At 35.3% G+C, this 22666-nt stretch overlaps 1 protein-coding gene across 1 annotated transcript in view; it reads left to right on the top strand.

Moving 5' to 3' along the window:
* The window catches only part of CWC27 (CWC27 spliceosome associated cyclophilin), a 348895-nt gene that overhangs the window by 289519 nt on the left and 36710 nt on the right, over positions 1–22666 (top strand). The window contains exon 13 of the mRNA XM_044663601.1: positions 4851–4954. Within this exon, the coding sequence (XP_044519536.1) occupies positions 4851–4954 (104 nt within the window). The remainder of the gene's footprint in view (positions 1–4850; positions 4955–22666) is intronic.

The following is a 22666-nucleotide window of genomic DNA, read 5'->3' as shown; positions in this document are numbered from 1 at the left end:
TCTATGACTGAATCTAATTCTCTTTCCATCAAATTGTGCTGCTCCTCACATATACCTGCTTTGTGATAAGTGGCAAAATGACAAATTTGCATAGTGATTTTAAACTGAAGCCCCATGTGAAAATCAGCCTCATTATATCTTTTATACTGTTGCCTTACCATAGCACCCATATCAATAAGGAATTCATTATAAAAAGAAATTCTCAATGGCACAGAATAGGAATTATTTGTGACGTGTTTAATATAATCTTAGTGCTTTCTTACCCTCTACCTCTGTGGATTTTAAAATTAATATCCAAGAACTAAATATTATATTTTTATGAATTTTAATTAATAATAAACTAACCAAAAAGACTAACTAAAAGGTTACTAACCAACCTGCTCTCAGGAACAAAAGAGAAAGAAAGTGGCAGAACCTCAGAACTTATACAAATGTGACCATGCAAATGTAAACAAAAGGAAAAGCATTATAGGTAATACAGAAAGGAATTCTGGGCAATGCAGTCATTAGGTGTTCAAGATTTTCCAACTATACATTATCCACATCTCCTAAATTTTAGGATTCTAACAAGAACTCAGCATGTTTGCAATTTTAAAAAACCATTCTGTATATAGACCCATCCCTCCTCTCTAAGACTTCATACACAGCCTCTTCTGTACCCAATCATTGCTGCTTCAAGAAAGCAACCAATCCATTCATTCATATCTTTAAGAAATGCTAGCAAACACTCAAATGAATCTATAATGTCATCAGTTCATGGGTTCTCTTTAGATGACAACCCATCTATGCCTATTTATCCTGTGTGACCCTTATCCATGTTTTTCCAAAATTATGCCACAGGAAATTCACTCAATATGCTGGAGGCCTTCTTCGCTTCTCTCTACATCACAAGAGTTCCAGTGAAAGACACTAGCTATACACTTTTCATCTTCATACTTTTCACATGCTCAAGCCATCACTTTCTGTCAGGCAATCCTCATTTGACATCCTTTTCTACTATTCTTTGGAATTCCTCTTTGGTTATGTTTTAGCCTGTTCTCACTCACGATGAGCCTTTCCATTGCTCTTTGTGTGAAACTCATCTTTAGTTCTCCAGAAGCACTCGTGTTATGAGACTCATTAAATGTTCTATTAAAGATTTTAAGAAACCCTGAATGATCTCAGTGTGTATAGATGAGAGATATTTTGTTGTAAATGAACCTATTGTGGAACGACAGCGCTGGTATAACCTGTCAGACTATTTATTGCCTAAGAGACAGAGAGAATGTAAATTACAAAATGCCAAATAACAATTTTCAAAAATTGCTTCTACATTTAATTGAAAAAAAAATATGTTAAGGGGCAACTGGATAGCTCAATGGATTGAGAGCCAGGCCTAGAGACAGGAGGTCCTAGGTTCAAATCTTACCTCAGACACTTCCCTGCTGTGTGACTCTAGGCAAGTCACTTAACCCCCATTGCCTATCCCTTACCACTCTTCTGCCTTGGAACCAATACACAGTATTGATTCTAAGACAGAAGGTAAGGGTCTTAAAAAATTAAGTTAAAATTATTTATTAAAGTAAATGAATCTAAATCAGGATTTTGTTCTACTGAGTCAATTTTTTTCATAATCAACAAGTAATAAATATAAGATTTTATATTATCTACATCTTTCAGTTAACTGGTAAAGATGTGGTCCATTTTTTAATATTATTTGCAAAATCTTTCTTATTTCCTACAAATATCCTCGCAAAAAATGCCTTCAACTCATGTATTTATGATTCTGACTCTCCTAATGATTTTGTATAGATATGAGAAAGAGCATATATAGGTCATCAGTTAATGATGTTCTTTTAATCAACTTTTTTGGGAAATAATGTCTGAAATTTTTTCTGTGCCTTTTGAACCTTTCCTCCTTCAAATATCTTGTATGTAGATTGCTCAATGCCTTCCTAATTATATTACTCTGTATGAATCTCTTTTTTATACTTTATCCAATCTGGTCTATCTTTGTTCTCTTTAGTGCCATTTCTACATCTTAAATAGCATGACATAGAAGGTGATTTTAGGGACTTAAGATTCCACAATGAGAAGAGTTTACTGAAGTGTTTTTGCAAAACTTTTCTATTTTCTTTCTGTTTGTAGTCTTTTTTTCATGTCATCCTTGAGTGACCTTGGAATGACTTTGCTTGATTGGATATCTTGGCAAGCGTTTCTTAAATCATTGCTCATAATTATCTATCATTCTTACTTAGAAGACCTCATAAATGACTTTATAGTCTTAACTCAGTATTGCCTTTAGCAATCATTTTTCTTCTTCTGACAAGTAAGTTATTTATATCTGTTACCATGTTTTCTGGGTTCTTTTGATCTCCTTGATGAGACAGTACTTTTACAATTGTTAATATTTTGATGAAATAGTTATACTCAGTGACCATATCAGTTCTCTTGTCCCTTTCTCATTTTTAAAAAAATTTCAAATATGTTAGTACAAAATAATTTTAGTTGTTTAATCTGCATTTTTCATATTATTCTCCTCTGTTACAAATTCTGGTCTTAGCTGTGATGGATCTATGGTCTGACTATACACAGACATTTGTCTCAGAAATAACTTCTGCACTGATAACAAACATTTTCCTGTCTATTAAATTGTCATCATTTTTATTCTTTGTGGTGTTTTTATATTCCTACCAATTATTATTTTGAAGAAAATATTCCCTATATAAAAGCACCAGGCTTCTGTATAACCTACAAGCATTTTTTCATTCCTTTCTCCTGAGTTATATTTTCACATAAAGTTCTCCATATCATCACCTTTTTTCACCTCTACTTTGAAATTGCCAGGTATAATATTGTACAATGATTTGATCTTGAAGGTCTTATCAAGTTTTATGTGGAAGTTCTCTACCACTTCATTCTTAGCAATCATTGTTGGGTCAGAAGATGCAGTTATTTTTATGATGGTCTTTTGGCAAATACTTATAATTGTTACTATTATATATAACAACCAGGAGTCCCATGAAATAGTGTTTCTTGTATTCTCTGTGCATACAACAAAACACCCTCTGCCAATTCCTGCTTTACTTATGTAATGAATAGGCTGTGAGACATCCTTCTATTTAGCTACAACATCTTCTGATTTCATTTATAGCAAGAATGTCAAGATCAATATTATTCAACTCCTGTATTATATCCACTCATAAGTTAGTGGACAGGGATCTGATTTTTAGAGTATTATGTTCATCCATTGTTTTGAAAAGGACCGGTAACATCCTGGGGCAATGTCTTGATTAGCACATGAATTTGATTTAAGTGAGACAGAGTTAAACAGAATCATTAGCTTCACTCTTTTCCAGAGTCATCCACGTCCAATAACAAGATAAAAATCAGGACAGCTGGTGATAACCTGGGATGCAATGGATGACCTTGAGATTTTTTATGTCCTATAGAGCTCCAAGTGCTCCACAGTATCTGCTTCAGCCACCTTTATGGTCATTGGAACAAATTAAAAATTGAATTTTATGCTTAATGAAGTAGAGAAATGTCAAGTTTTAAGTCATACATACATTACAACTAGCAGGAAATTAAAGCCTGCTATTAAATCACTTTGACCAGTCACAACCTCTTCTGTACCCCAGATGCTGTGGGAGCCACGTGGGCATGAAAACTGTTGCATCACTTCTGGTACAGTTAGAATTCTTTCTGCCCCATCTCCTCCTCCATAAACTAAAGCCCGTTCCAGGTTTATGCAAGCCTATGAGTTGGAGAATCAGATTCATTATTCTATTTTAGAAATTTCATTAACTTAAAAGCTTGCAGATGTGGGATACTATATTTTCATTTCATGTTTCTGGCAATATGAAACACTGGACTGTCAATCAGAAAACTTAAGTCTTAATTCCAGCATTAACAATGACTTGTTCTGCTACCACAGGTAGTTAGCTCACTTAGTGTCTATACCTAATTTTCACCAGTAAAATAAGCTGATAATAATTACTACCCTGACTTGCTTTTCAGAGATGTTATGAGAGCAATACAAGGAAATAAAATCTTCTTGTTTAAAAAAAGCCAGTAAATGTAAAAGATAATATAGTGAGCATAGTTACCATACAGATTTCTTCTTTGATCTAAGTGGTGTGATTTCCTCACTCCACAGCCAGGTCCTAGAGCTCTGGTCTGAGACTGAGGCCAAAAGCAAAGGAGATCAATAGCTAACTGTTTGATTATGTCTCCATTTCTAAATGTTTCCCATAATCAAGTGAAATGTTGTCTTCATTATTTTAATGAATGTATGACTAAACACTGTAAGTGTAAATAACTGAGAGTTGTCTGTATATGTGGTAGACCTCTCTCTTGATAAAGCTATATATAAAAAAATATGAACAGTTGACATGGGTATTGAAAGTGTCAAATGTCAATAAGTTAGTTAATATTAATATGAGAAATGCAAAAAAAATAAATTTTCATTCATGTAAAGTAAATATTATGTGTTAAAGCTTAAAAAATGGGAAATTGTCTCTCTTCTTCTACCTCAAAACATTAGGCAGAGAGGAGAAAGAGCAGTGCCATCAGCCTGATCTGAGAAATCTTGATGCATATCAAAAAAAAATTCATGTAGACAAGATCTTCATAGTACATTTCATAACTTCTTTCTAGTTCTCAACATCAAGGCATTTTTATGTGAATGAATGAATGAATTCATGAAAAAAACCATTTAAGTACTATGTGCCAAGTAGAATTGTATGCAGAACGTCACCATAAGGATTTTAATTCTTTTGTATCTGATGATGTTCTCAAATACTAGTAAACCTTTAAAAAATTGCACATATCATTGTCAGAAAATTAACAAAAATTTATTGTTATTTCAGACACTAGCGTTGTTGAACCAGTTTAAATCTAAACTCACTCAGGCCATCGCAGAAACTCCTGAAAATGAAACTTCTGAAACTGAAGCAGAAGATGATGAAGGATGGTAAGGACTTTGATTTATTGAAATTACCTATTTTTAAAAACTGGGTATTTAATTTATTGCAAAAAATATGTATCAGTTATCTACTATATTCATATCACTGTGCTTTCCCCATTCTCATGGAATTTGCAGATAAGGGATAAGAGAATATAACACAAATAAATATAATACAAAATAATATATGATGAGTGCATAAGAGAGAGGAAAACAAAGTTTCTGGTGAGGTCTGAGGTGGAAAATGCCATTGGCTCCTTGGGAGGGTGCACTTGTATATGGATGTTAAGAGATACAGAGAAAATCAACAGGTAAGAGGGAAGAAGGGAATTCAAGGCATTAGAAATAGTATGAACAAAGATTTGGAGGTGGGAAAGCATCATAAAGTAAATGTGTATGGTTTGGCTGGGGAAAGAGGAGAGAATACTCCTCTAAGCTAAAGTAGCAGTTGGAACACTTCTTCATCAGAGAATGGCTCTGCTCTTGCTTCACTTAATGGTTTGTCAACATATTAAATTCTGATTGTTTTTTTCTTTTCAACACCTAGAAAACCTTCCATTTTAAATAACAAATGATGAGTGTTGGTTTATCTAGCCCAGAGTTTCCCAGACCAGTTTGGCTACAAAGTACTTTTGAGCTTGAAATTTATTGATGAATCCATAAATGCTGATGGTTGAGGGGGCTAGACTTATGGAACATTCTCTAGAAGAAATAGAGTTTAGGGAAAGTTTGGAATGAAATAGAAGACTTTTTCATCCCTTCTTCCCATCATCTATAGCAAGCAATTTTAGATATATTTCATATTTAATCTTTTAAAAGAAAAAACACTTATTCCATTAGAATTTTTTCATGGAATCCATATTTGCTTTGCATGGAACACCAGTTTCTATGAAATAAAGTTTAGGAAATATGGATCTAGTACAGCCCTACTCTAATCTTGCTGGAGAAGGAAATAAGGCCTTTGGTGGGGAAAACTTTCTTTTCTGAGTCTTTGGTGGCTATAGTTCCTGATCTCCACAAGGGTTGCCTACCTGGATGATGGTTATGGGCTAAAGCAGGATCAGTGGTCTAGGGAGTAGATGTAGGACTGACCCCATTCCTTGACACATGTGGTACATCAGACCCATGACTAGGACTCAGGTTTCTTAACTTTCAGCTTAGTGTTCCTTTCTCTCCATCATATTGTTTATTGTCAACCTTGGCAGGAAAGCATCAGTTTCCTCATGCATCAAATGAGGAGATGGCACTGCTGACTTACTAATGAAATCAAATAAGTTATCAATTTTTGAGAGCAAGAAATGTACATTGGGAAGCTTATAACAGTCTTAAAATAGAAACTTTTAACTTCTTATGTGGAACTTTGGGACCTCGGTGATAAAACCACCAGCCCCAGATCCTCAGTGTCATTAGATTCAGAGATTGATCATCTAATAAAACCTCCTTTTAAAAGATGAGGAAACAAAGACCTGGTGAGGTAAAATGATCTTCCTACTATCGTACAAGTAGCAAATCACCAATCTAAGACTAAAATCCCAGTCTTCTGATATCAGCTCTAGGGCTCTTGCCTTGAGCACACTGGCATCTTAGTCATTTAGAGAAGTGGGGCCAAAATCAAATGGAAATAGAGGTTCTCTGTCAGCTATTTCTTGACTTAAGACCCCATATTAACACTATGTTCTATGGTATTTTTGTTTATATAGTTCAGTTACATTTTAATTTGATTGGGGCACACTCACGAGTATTGTGAGTCTATACATTTTTGACAGTTCTGATTTATATTGTAGCATCAAAGTACTGATCCCTTTATCAAACAGACTTATAAGCTAAGTAACTGGAAGTTTTCATCTAAGGGCAAACTTTCGTTGTCTTTTGTTAAATAAAAGCAATCTCCCAAAGGTCACATTTGTTCATGTACCCTTTATAGACCCATATGATTCCCCTAACATTTGCCTTCTCTTCTTTATGCTCCCTCTCAACATTTAAAAACCTACAAACTAATTCTGTAATACTGATTTTAATTAATTGTATAATCCTGAATCTTTCATCAAATCTCTGGTTTTGAATACTGCATGTTATGGAATTTAAAACTGTGTTATGGAATAATGAATATAAGACCATTTGCTTCTGTTCTTAACTTTATTCAGTGCTGGCCAAACCAAAAAAAATGAGAATTTTTCTTTTCATTATCAAACTACTCTGTCCTGAGCTGTGCTTCATAGGGAGTATATATACAAGGCCTCCCCTAATTTAAGTTGCTTTTTCTCCTAAAACACCCTGGATCAGATTCACCTCCTCCACATATGACACCCCTGTCTAGCCTATGAGCCATCACATTTGCCATAATTGCCCCTCTAAAATTAAATAATCCCTCCTTTCTACTAAATCATTCCATATTCTATTCAGGACTCAAGTTCTTCATAAAATCAATCAACAAGGTTGGTTGAGCACTAGTAAGTTATGCATCCTGGAGGTGTAAGCAGGATACTAAAGAATTCAAAGACAAATATTCACTGTCCTTGAAGAGTAATTTACAGTCTGGGGGAGGGGGGGAAGGAATTTGGAAATAATCCACATTTTTAAAACATGAGAATATAATCAAACAAGTGCAAACTTGACTAATTTTTAGAACTTCCTAAATATTTGAGGATGCTGGTACAAATGAAATGATTAATCCTACCTGATTTAGCAAGGTACCCTGAGAGAGGAATGAGAGACAGCATGTGCTAGGCAAGTCAAACCACTGTTATCACCTCATCTACCATTTCCCCTCAAATTTAGCTAGGAAGCCTAAGAATCCTGTAAATGGCAGTGCCTACTAGTCTACAACCTGGCCTCTGTAGCCATCATTTAAGGAAATAGCTGCTCTGGAGGAAGGGCCTACCATCTTTACTACTCTCCTCACCAGTCTCTGACCAAATACCACCAATGAGCAAGTAAGCCCAACAGCCTCAGGAATAGCTTCTGTGAACAGCTCTATCTCTAGACCACTAATCCTGCTTAAGTCTACAACTGTCATCCAGAGACACAACCCTTATGGAACAGCAACCATAGCTACCAAACACTCAGAAAAGAAAGTTTTCCCCACCAAAGTTTTTGTCTACCTGAAATGGCTGTTAAAAAAAATGATTTTGTCAGAGGAAATGACATTAAAGAACATGCTAATCCATCTTCTTTGCCACTGCCTCCCTAAGAATCATCAGACTTTTATCTCCTATATGTAGTGCCTCCTCTATCAAAATGTTTGCTTCTTTAAAGTAGGAACAGTTTCTGATTTTCTATTTGTGCTCCTGGCCCTTAGTGCAGAACCCTGCAGACAGCCTGTAATAAATGCTTTTTCATTCATGAAGTCATACCAATATCTCCAGTCAAACTGAAAGCATTTGTGTTGTGTGTATGTTCATATATAGCTTATGCATATTTTTCTATCATATATGTATATGTATATATGTATATACATACTTGTGCTGATCCTATCTCATTAATTAAAAATATTTCGAGGGTAAGAACTATAACTTATTGCCTACAATTATCCCCTTGGTTCTGCCTACATTGTGAGGGCTCAGTAAATGTTGATTATATGAATATCTATTCATGAAGAGATCATTGTATTTTTATAGGCAAACCCTATGGTTTGGTTTTGTTTTATGACCAGATAAATTTCCCTTCATCTCAGTTTCTTGAATGTTTCAGAATATCTCTCAAATGCTTTGGATTCAGCCACCACAAAATATGCCGTAGCTTTTCCCCCTTATTTTTAAATCCATACTTATTTTTAAAAGAAGTATGATCCATATGTTTCTAATTCATTTACACTTAAGTCATGAAAATGTTTTAGTTGGGGGTTTTTTGTAACAGTTATTTGGTGTCCCATAATTGTTTTTTGACCTTTTTTTGTAAGCCATTTAAGTCCTTTTATATTGAACAGGAAAGTCACCAACAAATTCAAACCCCACAAGTTTAATTTGAAAATTATAACATGCAAAATTCAAGTTGACTTTCAAACTTGGCAAAATACATACCCTTTCAAGGTTCTTCCTAATTCTTTTATTCTATGATCTCCCACATTCTATTCCTCATGCATTTCAGATATCAGTTATGTGTCCTAAAAAGTGAGGTGTTTATATTTTACTGTTGTCTCACTGTGAAATATACAATTTACAGATTCATTAAAATATTGAACAAAACGTAAAACCCGTAGCCCATAAAGGATGAGTCTTTAATGTTAGCTAGTTCTCTCTGACTTTCAGAAATAGTCTTTAGCAAATCTTGAGTAAAGGCACCCCTTTTTGTTATTTCTGTTATTATCTCCTAAATAGCCTACTTCATAAGATATTCTGCACACATCGGAGCATTAGCATTTGTTTCTTTCAGAATAACTGGTTACTTAGCTCATATTAAGTAGCTGTGACATGTACCAGCCTTTATAGGACCACATGAATTACATGGTCTCCATAATTAAACTTTTTCTTGAGGAGATGATTGAATTTTTCATGAAGTAGTCAGCAGTGTCAGCATTGTTAATACAATTTACTTGCTCTTTTTCATTAGTAGTATAAATTACATGCATAAAAAGAAATGATGCTTATCAATGTTTGTCTGGAATCATTTTCTTTCTCCGTCAGTGCTCTCTGACAATTTGGAAAGCCTGATCAAGTTGAGCTAGTTCAGCTTTCTCTTCTGACTGAGACCCTCTCTAGTGAAGTGTATCTCAATACAGCAAAAAGAAGTCAGTCATATGCTTAGGATGATTTGTAGCAAATATTATGAGGGCATGGCATGTGCGTGTGTGTTATGCATAAATTACATGGTTCCTAGACCATTTGGTAGGTTATGGTTGCTGCTTTTCTGAGAAGTGAAAAATCAGCCAATGTGTTGTACTATACTGTCAGGGTCTGTTATCTGAGGTAAAATGATTGCTTCTAAGACATTTTTATGTGTCCACATGAGTGGCCACACATTGAGGGATCATTTTCATTTTCTGTCAAGATAGAAACCATTACCAATTTGTTATGTTTTCTTTTACTTGGCAAACTTTTCCTTTCACATTTTTGGCTGAGCTGCTGTATTGGCATGGTGTACAATAGACATTTGGGTACTATTCAGCAACATTCTACTTTTTTAGCAAGAAAAAAAGAGAGTCCAGAGGAGAAGAAGAAGAAAAAGAAATATGATTCTATTGTAAACAGTGTGTATGGTGCTTGATAATTATTACCAGATTTCACTGTGTAACAAGGCATTTGAGGAAGTGTTATTAAGATATCTAAGCAGAAGCACATGATAGAAAATTTTAAGTAAAAAACTTCCAAGATTATTTCTTGGGAAAGATGCTGCCAATATTTGGTGGCAGTGACTGGCAGTGGACTGTCAAGCAGCTGTGTTAGGACTCATTGCCACTCTTCTCTTGAGCCCCACTGTGTCACATACTGGAATGACTAGAGAGTCCTTCCCTGAGTTTGGAATTTACAAAACTGATTAGACACATGTCAGAAGGCTACAGCCAAGGGACTCATATGACTATGTGGATGAAGTCCACATGCCAGTTTGTGTTTGGTCAGATAAAGCTGGGTTAGCCCTGAAAAGTCTCTGAGGTTGTGTCTGACAGCAAATTGGAGAGCTTTTTAAAAAAGAAAGCCACCTGCTCCTTACACAACAAAATGGGCATTTCCGACAGTGGATATTAGGGAATATCCAGTGTCATTCAGCAGTTCATAGCATACTAAGTCTCCTATAAAGGAACACAAAAAAATAAAATAGAATTTAGCAACCAGAAGAGACTTTGAAGGAAAATATTCATTTTTAAGCCATACTGTTTTGATTATCATTCTAAAAGTTTGTGAAAAGAATTCACCTTTTCCTTCATTTACTTGATTATTTTTTTATCTCAGACCCCACCAACCTGAAGGGTGATAGAGTAAGAGCTCATTGCATGAATGAGTCATGAGGTGTAGGTGATTGTTAGTCCCAAGCAATTTCTGTGCAGCACCCCTGCAAAGCCATTCAAAGATTTCAGATCCTTTTAGTATAAATATCTAGCATCAAGCATAGGAAGAAACAAAATAATGGAAAACATTCAGACACCTCCAGAATTATGAAAAATCTTACATTTAGTCACAAGACATTGTTTTCATGTTTTTCATTTTATCATAAACTAGGTGGTAACATATATTTAATTGTCTCCACAGAATTTTCTAATGCTTACCTATCTGACAATTCATTTCTTGCCAGTTGACATAGTTACTCATAGTATCATGTTGCCCATACAGAAAAAGAAAAAAATTTAGGAAGAAAACAATTGAAAGATGATAGAAAGGGCTCCAATCCAATGATATTCTTAACCAATTACTATGTTGTTTGATCCAAGATTTATTTCCATATTATTAAATTTACATTTAACCTGAAAGTTTATAGCCTAAATCTGTGTTGAAATTGTTATGGGAGAAATATCTCTTCTCTGAGTTCATGTGGTAGATAAATGGTGCCAAAATGTATTTACTACAATGCAGAAATTATAGAGTTAAAAACCTAGATTTTATTATTATGCTGAAGTAAAGATAATTTCAGGCCTCAGAGCAAACAATGCAAGCATTAGTATTCTAACAAGGCCTTTTACAGCAAAAGCAAAAAGCCTTTTACAGTAAAATGGCAGCAGAGTGACAGAAAAATAATTTTTTAATTAAATTAAAAATTTTTTACTTAGAATATTTTTCCATGGTTACATGATTCATGATTCCCACCACCATTTTTCCTCCCCCCTTCCAAAGCTGACAAGCTGTTCCACTAGATTATACATGTATCATTGTTCAAAACATGAGAAATAATTTTTTTACATATTAAAATCTTGTATATTCTTCTTAGGCTATGAAAGGTACAGAAATCATTCCATGTTTCCTTCAGTGTCATAAAGAGCTGAACAAACAGTTAAACAAAGTCATACTCTCAAACATAAACAAACCTAGTTTAACAGACTTTTAGGGAAAATTAAGTCAGTTTCCAGACTATACTTAATAGGGTTCACAAATAGGCTGATTGAAAGAGAAGATTTATATGTCACCAAGGAGTCAGGGACAATTGAGATTCTTCCTTTGGCTTCTTATCTAAGGAATATTTAAAACCTTAGTTAAATTTTCATACCTTTGGGACAGGATTTGGTCAGGTGAGGTTAATATTAACAGAAGACTGGCTTTCAGTTAACCAAGAGTTGCAGGAGAAATGGTCCTGAGCCCCAAATTAAAATTTAGTAAAAGGAAATAAAAAATTTTAAATTCCCATTATAAAATAATTAAGTATATAGTTAGGTCTATACATTTATATTCTTTGTCAAAGACCAGCTCAGCTTTCTCCTTTGTAAAACTTATATTAGAAGTATATAATAAGAATTACAAAAACACTTGAATTTGAGAAATTGCCCAAAGCAAATATAATTTTAAAGATTTGCCTTAAGTTAGGTTAGGATCATAGACAATAATCAACGAAATTCATTAGAGAAAGAGAACACGCCTGGGACAAATATTTGAAAAATAGAAATAAATTGTTGTTTTCCTTCTGTTAACCACACACCTCTCTTCTTGGTGCTTTATAGATAAATTAGTATAGCTAGTATACTATATATATGCCACTTCTGTTCTGAGATAGAACTATGACTTTTTCTATATTTTGTGACAACTTCTCCACCTGTAGCCTGGTTTCTCACATTTTACTACTATACCTTGCATTTTTTCTTTTTCTGCAGTCAGCTATATTTGCCTGTCAACCAACTTATCTGTGCCAGAAGTTTGGAGGGCCTAACTAGGGTAGAGCACTAGTGCCAATATTTTGGATTTGGCACTGAGAAATCTTAAAGCCTTTCATTAGAGTTAACATACTAATCTTGTGCTTATTATTATATATAATTTTTTAGAAGTAACAAGTACCAGAAATTGAAGAGAGTGTGCCACATCACCCTGATCACTGAGGCTTAACAGTTCACATGGAAAAAGAATATTAAGTCCTGAATGGGCTCAAATCACAACATAAGATATTATTATAGGGCATGGCCATATCCCATTGCAAACACTGGCAGAGCATTAAACATTTATCTTTTATATGTACTATTTAGTATAACTTTCTGTGGGAGAGAATTGTATTTTGCAACATGTGCTATGACAAAAACCAAACGTTTCATTTTAATTTTTGTTTCCACCTCAGTAAAAAATTCCACTGCCAAGCAGGAATAATAGGATGGGCTACAGAACATAAACTCCAGTAGTAAGAGTGGAGGTGGCAGAACAGCCAATATAAATTTACTAGGTTGACATCAAATGAAGTCAGAAGACCTGGCATCCAGTCCCAGCTTTTGCCTGACTTCAAGCAAATCTAACTTCTAGGCCTCACTTCCCTCAACTATTAAGTAAAGAGGCAGTCTAAATTATCACTAAGGCTCATTCCAGCTCTAAGATCCAGAGATTCACTAACAGAAAAGACACCTTTTCCCTTGGCACTTCGTAGAGATTCCAGGGCTGTGATTCTTTCTTAAAGCAGGCCTAAAGATTGGCCTAGTTCATCTAAGGACTTGGCCCATCATATTTAAGGGACAGTTAAGGGAATTCAAATAAAGCTCTCTCTCAGATCTTCTGAATCAGTTAGTATAATCTGGTATTCCTACAGTTATTCTAGCCTGGCCCTTCATCCTCAATATCCACAAATTATATCTCATTTGCTATTTTGGAATGGTTATGGATTTGGAAGGGTTGTAACCTTTTTCTTATCATTCTGTGCTCTAAGACTTGCTTCATATGACTCACCACTACCTGTCGTTCACCCAAATGTTTATGGCAGCTTATACTACCGTCCTTTGTTAGAGTATGGATTTTTTAATGTCACTAGGACTCCCACATTGTACCACTATGGAAATCATTGTACAATTAGAAGATAGTCTTCTTACCTATGTTTTCACTAAGGATATCCTTAAAAGATACATAAATCATTCTCATAAAGGCTTATATGAGAAGTTCATGGACCACCTGGGAAGACAGATTTCACAAAGGAAAAAACAATTAGGTAACAATATAGGGAGGCAATGTAGTAGATAGAACTTCAAGTCAGGAAGACCTGAATTTGAATCCCACATCAGACATTTATTGGATATTTGAATCTGGGCAAATCACTTACCCTCCTTCAACCTCATTTTTCTCATCTATAAAATGGGTATAATAATAGTTCTTACTTCATAAAGTTACTGTGAGAATCAAGTGAAATAACATATGTAAAGTACTTGTCAAACCTTAAAACCTTGTATAATCATTAGCTTTTTCCAAGGATAACCTTCACTGAGTGGGGATGTGCCTCCGAAATATGTGTGTGTGTGTGTGTGTGTGTGTGTGTGTGTGTGTGTGTGTGTGTATCACTACTCCCTTAGGGATTCTTGCACAAAGTCCACATAAGAGAGGAACCTATAGATCATCAGATTCTTTATTTTCTTCTATTTTTAGATGAAGGTGTGTTTATTATGTCAAGACCTAGAATAAATACCAGAAAGTTTCCTCATGAAATCTGTCACCATTCAGAAAAGATCAGGCTCATAACAACATAGAAAAAACAAGTGGATAAAGAATATGTATTGCCTAGATTATGACATGAACTTGGATAGACAATGTCGTGAGTTAATCCTTCTGTGTGTTTATCTTAGACAAGAACTGCAGATGGACAGTAAACTGGGCCCAAAATCGAATAGGAGGAGGAGAGCAGAATGTGTTCATTTGGGAAATTTTTTAGCACATAACAATCTTAAGCTGCTTCCAAGTCCATCTTTCTTACAATGATATTTTCCCAATAATGCTGGGTGGCTGCAAATCATATCACATAAATCTATCAATGAATGAAATGAATGAATGAATGATGAATGAGCATTTATTAAATACTTACTATCAGTCATTATATTCTAATAAGAAGAGGCAGCCTAAGAGGAGTATTTTGATTGGGAAAGTAATAAGAGTTGATTGTAGCCATAGAAGGGTAGATTGGCATACTCTTTCTACTAAGAATGGCAGTATTGATTTTATTGTGGTTACAGAGCTGGTAGGTTTGAGAGGAAGGATGATATATACATGTGATGGCAGGCAAAATAATGGCTAGAGTTAAAGTGAGACATTACCAAGGCCAAAGAGATGTAATGGGCAAGGTTGAGGCATTCACCAATCATGATAGCAAAAGCCTCCAGAGCTGATAAAGTTAAACCTTGCAGAGCACTGTCTTTCATCTTTAGGGAGCTGTAGAAGGGCAGTATAGAAGGAGATTGAAAATTTCAGGTGACTCAAAGACACATGATGGTTATAATCAGGCTACATCATATTACTAGTGATGATTTATCCAAAAGAAGTATTAAACTAGAATAGTGGTATTGTACGTCAGTTCTACATATCTGCCTCTGATTTCTTCCCCTATCAAGTTCATCCTGCACATAGCCTCAATGAAGGGCATATGTAACTAGAAAAGAGACCAATAACAACAAAAAAACACTTGTTATGATCATACTTGAGGTGAAATCATATCCTTTGTGTATAGTATTAAGGTAGAATTATAGATAAACTTTGATAAGAGTGGATAGTGGATGCTGTCTCCAGAGTTACTAGCATGAGCCCATTCCAAGAATCCTGGAAAGGATCTCAGAATGTATAAGGAGCTGGAGGAAACTGGTTGAGTGAGCAACTGGTGCTTCCTGTCCTTTGCTGGGAAAGGAAAACTGCTTTCCTGAGTTTTCCTACCTCAACCTGTTGTGGGAGAAGAAACCCGTAAATGGCTTTTGGAGGTACCTGTTTCACTGAAGAGAACATTGTTCATAAGATCTAACTATACCTACTGGTTTACTAACATTGCCTAAAAGAAAGTTTTACCTGGAAATCCTGCTTGGTGGGCTCTGAGGGGTTACCTCAGAGCCATACTCAGCTCTGATTGAACTCAGCCATCTTGGGTTCATTCTTAGCAATTTTTGGAGACAACATCCAAGATAACTAACTAAACCAACAACTGAGGATTGTAGTCAGGTAGCTTAGAAAAGGTTTAGTAGGGAATTAGCTAAAGTCAGAAAGGAAATAGTGTAGCCTGAAGACCAGAAGCATCTTTAATGAGAGGGACTTAGATTAGCTGGGGAAAAGTATAGCAATTAGAGTCAAGGCATCCTTGCGTTTCAATCCTCATAGTTTACTCTTGATTGCTAAATAAACAAAGTTACTTTTCTGCAAATCAGTCTCTAAGATTTGTGTGCACCGGCCCAGTGAAGGAAGCTTCACTTTGCCTTCCCTTCATCACAGGGAACTGAGATTTTTATAGACAGCCCACTAAGTGTTCCTATAATGGATAACACCATCTATCCATATTATTTTTTCAATAGTGACCTATAGCAGTTTCCTTACTGTAATATTAAAAGTCATAACAGGATTTTATTTTCATATCTTTCTCTTTAGTATCATTGTAAACCATGAACCTTTCTTAAGATGGGCATATCTAATACTAAGTTGAATTCAACTTTATTTAATACCTACCATTTCTTAACAAAACTTGGACATACTTTCTGTAATACTACCCATCTTTCTTTCCACATCTTTATTTCACATTTGAAGTACTTTAGTTTCCTAACTAGTCTTTTTGCCTTCAGGTTCTGCCCGTTGCAAGTTCCATACAAAATAATATTATTAAAGCATTTCTTTGATTATGTTACTCTTCTGATTTTTTTTTAAATAACACCCTCATTAGATCCCTGTTACCTACAAGATAAAATGCATGGCCTTATAGCCTTTCATAACCAGATTTCAAAGTATCTGAAGAATCATTAACTGCCCTATAGTTCCTCTCATCTCATTCCCTCACCCTTCCTTTTCCACCCCACTATTTGCTTCTGAACCTTTGACTGTTATTTCCCCTGCCTAGAAAACTTTTCTTGCAGATATATCTCAGAGTAGGATAGGGGACCTCAGGGACCATCTAGTACTCTTACCTGAATAAGAAACCTTTTACAACACATATCACCAGTAATAATCCAGCCTTTTCTTAAAGATCTCCAGTCATAGGAAATATTCTTCATTGCTTCCTGCGGCAGCCCCGTTCACTTTGGGGTAATTCTAATTATTAGAATTTTTGCCTTGCATTTAGCAGCAATGACCCTCTACAACTTCCACCCTTGTCCTCAAAGAACACTTTTGAGCACAGACAGACTCTAAATAACTTTTTAACTTTAAGGTAAAACTATGATTCTCAGGATCTAGAGCTCTGAAACCTGCCAATCCAACTTCCTCATTCTACAGATGAGGAAGGAATCCCTCTACTCTATCTAGCCAAAAAATCCTCCCCATTCTTGAATATCCAAGTCAGATCCCTTCTCCATCAAACTTTCCCAGGCCACTCTACTCAATAGTGATCTCTCTTTTCCTTCTTTGACTGCTCATGCCCCTTTCATGGCAATTAATCATGTACTGCCTGATATATTTTGTATTATTGTCCTTATTAATTAATAATTATTTTTCTTATGTTAAATTTATTGGTGTTATTTAACACATGTTCAGTAGAGAATTTTCTCTAACTAAACTACAAGCTACCTGCAAATAGAGACTATGTCACATAATTCTTTGTATTCCACAGAGCACTTAACATAGAATAGTTAAACAGGCAATCAATAACTCTTCGTTGGTTAAATTTGTTAAGCAAGTGATTCTGATGACTACAGGTTTCTAAAGTAAGACCTCTAGTACCTTTCCTATCATTTCCACATCTGAGCAAGTTACAGCATAGGAAGAATGAAAAATCATCCTAGATGTTTAGATACCCTGAGTCACCTAAAACACATTTCACATACCCTCAGTTCTCTACCAGAATACTCCTAATGGCTACAGCTTCTTAACAATAGGAGGCAAGAACAAAGTTCCCTTTAACATAGGGCAGGGAAGACTAAATTTTTCACATGGTCACATTTCACATAATTTACACTTTCTGTTCACCCTTGTGATTTGTTATTCACATATTTTTTTAAAAACATTTGCCACCACTTGAACTGCTCCCTTTAGCATTTATAGATCTTCAATACTAGCCACCACTCATTTTCTCTTGTGGGAATGTAACTAAAAACAAATATTTATTAAGTCTCTAAAATGTATAAGTTAGAAATAGTGCTGACTAATGGAGTTACATTGAAAAGTATGTGAACTGAAGAGTCCAGTTAGAACATAAGATTGTAATTTAACATATTGAAAATCGCAGATTTAGTCCTGGAGGGGACCATTTGAGGTTATCAGCATCCTCATTTGATTGGATTGATCCTCATCCATCAATCAAGTATTAAGTGCCTACTGTCTGCCAGGCATTGTACTAAGGGCTGAGAATAAGAAAAAAAGAAAAAAGAAAAAACAATCCCCTCTCCCAAAAATAAAGATAGTGTGTTTGTAAGTAAGTATATATGACACAAATGATGGGTATTCTTGTGATGAAGGCACTAGAAGCTGGTGGGAATGGGAAAGGCATCCTGTAGGAAGTGAGACTTAAGCTGAATCTTGAAGGAACCTAGAGATTCTGGAAGTTAGAGGTATGGAAGATTCCAGAAATGAGAGACAGCCTGTGCAAAGTCATAAAAATAGGAACAGAATCATTACACATAATAAACAGCATATGACTGAACTGTAAACTGCATGAAGGAGAAAAATGAGTAAGAAGACTGGGAAGGTTTAAATAAACAGTTTAAATTTGACCTTCAAGGCACTAAGAAGCCCCTAGAGTTTATTCAGTGGTGGAGTAACATGTTTAGATCTGTGCTTCAGGAAAATCCCTTTGGTAGATGAGTTGGAGTAGAGAGAGACTTGAAACAGAGAAAGCAAATAAAAGGATATTACATTTTTGGATAAAACATGATAGTATAAAGCTAGGGCACAGGCCCCATGAGTAAAGAGAACAGAGCATATCTAGGGGATACCATATTGAGAGAAACTGTAAGATTTGGCAGTTATTCAAAGATATGGGTTTAGTGAGAGTGAAGAACCAAGGCTGATACCAAAGTTGCAAACCTGAGTAACTAAAAAATTGTTTTGACCTCAACAGTAATAGGGAAGTTCTTTAAAAGAGTATGTTTGAGGCATATGGGTGGCTCAGTGGGTTGAGAGCCAGGCCTAGAGACAGGAGGGTCCTAGGTTCAAATCTGGCCTCAGACACTTCCCAGATGTGTGACCCTGGGCAAGTCACTTGACACACACCCCCCCATTGCCCACCTTTACCACTCTTCTTCCTTGGAGCCAAAACACAGTATTGACTGCAAGTCAGAAGGTAAGGGTTTGTAAAATAAAATGAAATAAAAGAGTATAATTGAGGAGGAAAAATGAGACATTTTGGACAGGTTTAGTTTGAGATGCCTTTGGGATATCCAGATCAAACTTGAATCATATAAGTAGTAATAAGTGCCAGAATGGGACTTTGTACCCATGCCAAATGACTGCAAGTTTAATCATCTTTTTTAAGGCCTCACACCACCAACTTCAATAGAAATGATGTGATTAGTCAACAAGTTATATTTTTCCCTCTGATTCTGTAGAAATAGGTGGATTTCTGCCTTGAACTAACAAAAGACAAGAGAATTCTGATCATTTTTCTTCCAAAGTCCTTGAACAGATTATTTTATCTGAGCTTACTTTTTCCTGCCTCAATAACTTCCTTGATTTAAAAAGGGGTTGGGAGGTAGGGAACAACCATAGTGGCCTAAGTATGTGATGACTATTAGACATTAGGGTGTTAGTAAAAGCTTCAATTTCCACTATTCTTGTTGAGCTGAGACGTGGATCTTGCACACATTCCATAGATCTTTCCTTTTCTCACTTTGTTAAAGGAGACTATAAAATATAGTTTTCTATAAAGAGAATTTTCAGGACAGAAAAGATTGAAGTTTGTGGACAGTGGGAGATGTCCATTCCAAGAATGGAAAGTGAGTTTATGCTTTATTGGTTTTGGGAATTCAACTTGGTTTTCCTGATTGATAATCTTAACATCCTGTATGCTTTGCTTTGTCTTCTTTGGGGAATAAATGAATAGTGATAATGCAGCTGTAGAAATGGTTTACTCATTGTTTCTCAGAATGAACTAGTTCTCCCAGCCATTTTCATCAGTTCCATAATAGTAGATTTTATAGCTTTAGATTGACTTTATATTCATTAACTGCTTATTGCACAAAAGAAAAAAGGTACCAGGATCATTGTATAAAATCTTTGAAACAAGTCTATTATCATTTTGTTATCTCTAAAGCATCATATTTCCCTAAACTTCACTCTGTTTCACATAGAGGAAATCATTAAAATTTGGCCTGTCCTGATTAAGCAGTTTTGAATAGGAGTTCTACTTGAAAATTAGGAAAAAAAAATAACAAATCTGAAATGAGGGATAACATTCAGCGAATTTTTCCAATCCACAACTATCTGTTGCTTTAAATGCTCGGTCTGACTTCAGGGTATCACTGGACCTTTTCCAGACTAACAGGTGTTAGCTGTGCAGAAGTCAAGAGGAGGCAAGATAACTTTTGTGCATATCAGATTCTCACTAGGGAGTATTACATTTTTTTCTTCATATTGGCTTCTGTGAAAGCCAATGTTTTTTTTTTTTTTTGGTAGAGGTAGGCTTCAACTTATTTTCTTGCTTTTTAGAATATCTCTTAATTCTTTCATCACTAACACTGTGGTATCTGCTTAAATAAAAGTCTATATTCCAGTTATTTTATGGGAACTGTAAATACTTTTTATCAATTCAGAATTTATTGCCAAAAGCCGAATCAATTATAATGATTATGACCATGATCTTGTCTGTACATTGGCTGAAAGCTACTTAGACTACTAGTAGATCATATCTAATACAGTTTCAGGAGATGGTAATGTCTCAAAGAAAGTTAAGAAAGTAGAGGAAAGGTTGTGTGACTAGATTTTTTTTACTCAAATACTTATCTTTTGAAAAATTAAAATAAACAACAAAATTACTTTGGAAGAACAAAAAGTCAAGAATGTCAAAGGAATCAATAAAAAAAAAGTGAAGGGCACCTAACAGTTCCAGATTTCAGGCTATCTTACAAGCAGTAATTTTGCCCATATAATCTGATATTGGCTAAGAGAGTGGTGGATCAGTGGAATATATTAGGTATATAATATGCAGTAGTAAATAACCATAAAAATCTAATGTTTAATAAACTCAATGGTCCATGCTTTTGAATTCAACATTTGATAAAAAAATTACTAGGAGAATTGGAAAGCAGTTCAGTAGAAACCAGGCATACCAAGATAAGGTCAAGTTGGGTAAATGATTCAGTCCAAAAAAGTGATAGCATAAGCAGATTTGGGGAGAATGGAAATATGTACCTGTCAGATTCATGAACAAGAGAAGAATTTATGACCAAAAAGGCATAGAGAGTATCCCAGGAAGTAAAACCAATCATTTGATCACAGGAAATTAAAAAGCTTTTGCTCAATCAAAACTAATGCAGCAGGGGCAGCTGGGTAGCTCAATGGAGTGAGAGCCAGGCCTAGAGACAGGAGGTCCTAGGTTCAAACCCGGCCTCAGCCACTTCCCAGCTGTGTGACCCTGGGCAAGTCACTTGACCCCCATTGCCCACCCTTACCAATCTTCCACTTATGAGACAATACACCGAAGTACAAGGGTTTAAAAAAAAAAAAACTAATGCAGCAAAATTAAGAAGAAAATAGGGAACTGGGGAAGATGGGAATATACAGCAAGCTTCTTTAATAAAAAACTCATTTCTCAAATGTATAGGGAATTGAGCCAGATTTATAAAAATAAGAGCCATTTCCTGGTTGATGTATGGTCAAAAGATATGAACAGATATTTTTCAGAAGAAATCAAAGCTATCAATAGTCACATGAAAAAATAATCACTACTAATTAGAGAAGTGCAAATTAAAACTCTGAATTTGGCTAACATAACAGAAAAGGAAAGTGACAAATGCAGTACGGGATATGGAAAAATTGGGACACTAATGCACTATTGGTCCAGCTATTCTGGAGAACAATTTGGAACCACACACAACAGTCTTATAAGACTTTGGATGCTTTTTGACCCAGCAATACCTCTACAAGTTTTGTGCTTCAAAGAGATCAAAAAAAGAGGGAAAGGACCTATTTGTACAAAAATATTTATAGCAGCTTTTTTTTATGGTAGCAAAGAACTGGAAATCAAAGGTATATCCATTAGTTGAGGACTGATTTAAAAAAATTGTAGTGTATGATTGTGCTATAAGCACTTTGGAAAAATAACATCCTTTCAATATGGTGATCCTTATGTGCAAGTGGCTCTTTGCAACATTTCATGCTTATTTATGAAGGAAGACTTGGCTGTTAAAGTAAATCCAACAAGCATGTAGAAAAGAATTACTTTACAGAATATACATCATTGTGCTTCTTGCACTTTTGGAGAATATGTTACAACTAGGGAAGCATATACTGGCAAGAAAAGAAAAGGAAGAAATTATGATATTTACTTAGATACAACCTTGCTGGTAATCTGCTTGAGACTCTGCCACAGAGGACATGTGAGGACAGCTTCTGTTTGCATTAGGGCTTGGCAGGAATCTGCTAATTGCTAATCAGAGACAACTTAGTGAATGCACATCCTCCAAAAAGCAGGAAGCCCAAAAGAAATAAATTAAACTTTAGCTTGGGAACACCTAGGATCTGAGTCCCCGCCCCACCCCACCGCCACCCCTACCTCCACCCACCCCCA

This window comes from Gracilinanus agilis, chromosome 1 (genome assembly GCF_016433145.1).
Source record: "Gracilinanus agilis isolate LMUSP501 chromosome 1, AgileGrace, whole genome shotgun sequence".
In the NCBI taxonomy this organism is placed as follows: domain Eukaryota; kingdom Metazoa; phylum Chordata; class Mammalia; order Didelphimorphia; family Didelphidae; genus Gracilinanus; species Gracilinanus agilis.
Note: the sequence above shows the minus strand (reverse complement) of the source record. Positions and strands in the feature narration are given on the sequence as shown.